At 45.9% G+C, this 2,500-nt stretch overlaps 1 protein-coding gene across 1 annotated transcript; it reads right to left on the reverse strand.

The window, feature by feature from the left end:
• Positions 1-1,265: 1,265 nt before the first annotated feature.
• On the reverse strand, positions 1,266-2,402 carry LOC135218707 (uncharacterized). Its single transcript, XM_064255155.1, has one exon. The coding sequence runs from the start codon at positions 2,400-2,402 to the stop codon at positions 1,266-1,268; it is 1,137 nt and encodes a 378-aa protein (XP_064111225.1).
• Between the last annotated feature and the right edge of the window lie 98 nt (positions 2,403-2,500).

The following is a 2,500-nucleotide window of genomic DNA, read 5'->3' on the forward strand; positions in this document are numbered from 1 at the left end:
TATCCAAATTTGGGCAGAAATCCAGTTTCGATGACAGAGGCTAAGAAGCCTTTGTCTCGAGCTGGTATATAAACCCAACCCTAAAGTGGACCTGACTACACCTGATTTCCTCAAGGGAAACACCAGGCCACCATCCAAAACCGGTTGCAGAAATCCAGTTTCGATAACATAGGCTAAGAAGCCTTTATCTCGAGCTGTATACCCACCCTAAAGTGGATCTGACTACACTGATTTCCTCAAGGAAACAGGCCACTATCCAAAAGGTGGGCAGAAATCCAGTTTCGATAACAGAGGCTAAGTAGCCTTTGTCTGGAGCTGGCATATCCATCTCTGAAGTGGACCTGACTACAACTGATATCCTCAAGGATATAGGCCACCGTCTAAAAGGTGGGCAGAAATCCAGTTTCGATAACAGAGGCTAAATAGCCTTTGTCTCGAGCTGGTATACCCAACCCTGAAGTGGACCTGACTACAACTGATTTCCTTAAGGAAACAGGCCACCATCCCAAAGGTGTTCAGAAATCCAGTTTCGATAACAGGGCTAAGTAGCCTTTGTCTCGAGGTGGTATACCCAACTGTGAAGTGTATCTGACTGAGGCTGATTTTCCTAAGGGAACAGGCCACCATCCAAAAGGTGCAGATATTTTCCATGATGAGAGTAAGTGTTTAGGATTGTTATGACTGCTACTGATTTCCATAAGGAGAGAAGCTTGACCAACGATATCCAGACAACTCCAAGAGCCAAATGAATGAGCCACAGACTGGTCTGACGACTGTATTGTCGAACGCACACCAAAGGCAGCTAGGGTGAAACTCCTGACACGCCTTCAGAGGACCCTCGTGAGGTGTGGGGGAACACCTTCAGAGGAACATCGGAAGATGTGGGGAACACCTTCAGATGAACTTCGGAATATGTGGGGCAACACCTTCAGAGGAACCTCGGAAGATGTGGGGGAACACCTTCAAAGGAACCTCGGAAGATGTGGGGGAACACCTTCAGAGGAACCTAGGAAGGATCTTGGAGTCCCTCCCATGCCACCAGAGGTGCATCGACGACACTATCGTCAAGCCATCCTGTGACTCATCCACACAGCCCTTTGGAATGTCTTGAGGCCTGCAGACTCCAATTTACACAGCCAGCCAAAATTCCTACATCAGCTGCTGGTGACTGGCATTGCAATCACCTGTGCTGTCTTTCCTTCCTCAACTGCTGCTTTGGATTAGGCCTCTTGCTTTTGGACCCACAAGTTCATTTTATTGCTTCCTTAGCAATTTTTTTGTTTGTCTCCCTGAAGAAGATCCTCCACCATCTGCGATAGGACCTCCCACTGTTTTCCATAGTCCTTCTTTTCTCGTTGGGCATTGGAGTACTTCATGTACTGTTCCTCTTCTACTCTCCTCACTTGTTCATGTAGGTCCTCACCATTGACATGGTCTTTTCTTCCATCTCTTGTTTCAGCACAGTTTTCTGGAGCCATGTCTTCGCTGTTGTTTCTTCGTTCCAGTTCAATGTGTTCCAAATGAAAGTTCCTTTGTGCAGTCCCATGGAGGAGTGCCATTAGCATGTACTTATCTTGATTCCTCAGTTCTTCTTCCTGTGTCCTTAGATGGTCCCCTGACACGTTGTCGTTCTTAATTTTATTCTCCTCCTGCATCCTACACTTTTCTCTCAAACTTTCACATTCTTTCCCAAGTTCTTCCAGTTCACGGAGGTTTATGCTTTCTGCCCTCTTCAAAGATGAGAGCTCTGCTTCTGCATGTTTTAAAGAGCTCTCCAAGTTATGCTGTTCTTGCATGGCCCTTTCCAAGTTGTGCTGCAGCTGTTCCATCTGTTCCCTTAGCTTCTCTCTCTCATTGTCCTTTCTTTTAGCCTCTCCTGGAAAAGCAGTACTCATTTCACTCCTTTCTCTCTCCAGTTCCTTTCCGTGATTGAGGGCAACTTCCAGTTTTTCTTGTCTTGTCTTTTCCTCCTCCAGTAAGTTCTCCATCTCCTTCCTGTGATGGAGAGCATCCCTTTTCTCATCTAACAGCGAGTTCTTGAGTGTGGTCACTTCCAGGAGGGCTTCTTCCAAGTCTTCTTTAAGATTGGTATTTTGGCCTCCTAATTCCGAGACCCATTTCTTCAGTACCTGGACTTCATTCTTTAAAACCTGGGTCTTCTCTTGTTCGTCTCCTAACTCTTTCCTGAGCAAAGTAATATCCAGACATGTATTCTTCAAATCTTCCTTAATCACAGCATTTTCACCTCCTAATTCTGTGACCCAGTTCCTCAATATTTGAAGTTCTGCACAGGTGATCTGATTTTTCGCTCTCTCATTGTTGAGAGCTTCTGTTGCCAAGTTCAGTTGAGATTCCTTATGGAGCAGCGCTGACTCTAACGACTGAGCTCGGTCTTTTAGCATCAGGACCTCATTCTGAAGGCTGATGTTTCTTTGTGTCTCATTTGCGAGGTTTGCTCGCGCTCAACATTTCTGTCTTCGAGCTTATGTGCCTTGTGAAA

The sequence above is a fragment of the Macrobrachium nipponense genome, chromosome 1, assembly GCF_015104395.2.
Source record: "Macrobrachium nipponense isolate FS-2020 chromosome 1, ASM1510439v2, whole genome shotgun sequence".
NCBI classification, from domain to species: Eukaryota; Metazoa; Arthropoda; class Malacostraca; order Decapoda; family Palaemonidae; genus Macrobrachium; species Macrobrachium nipponense.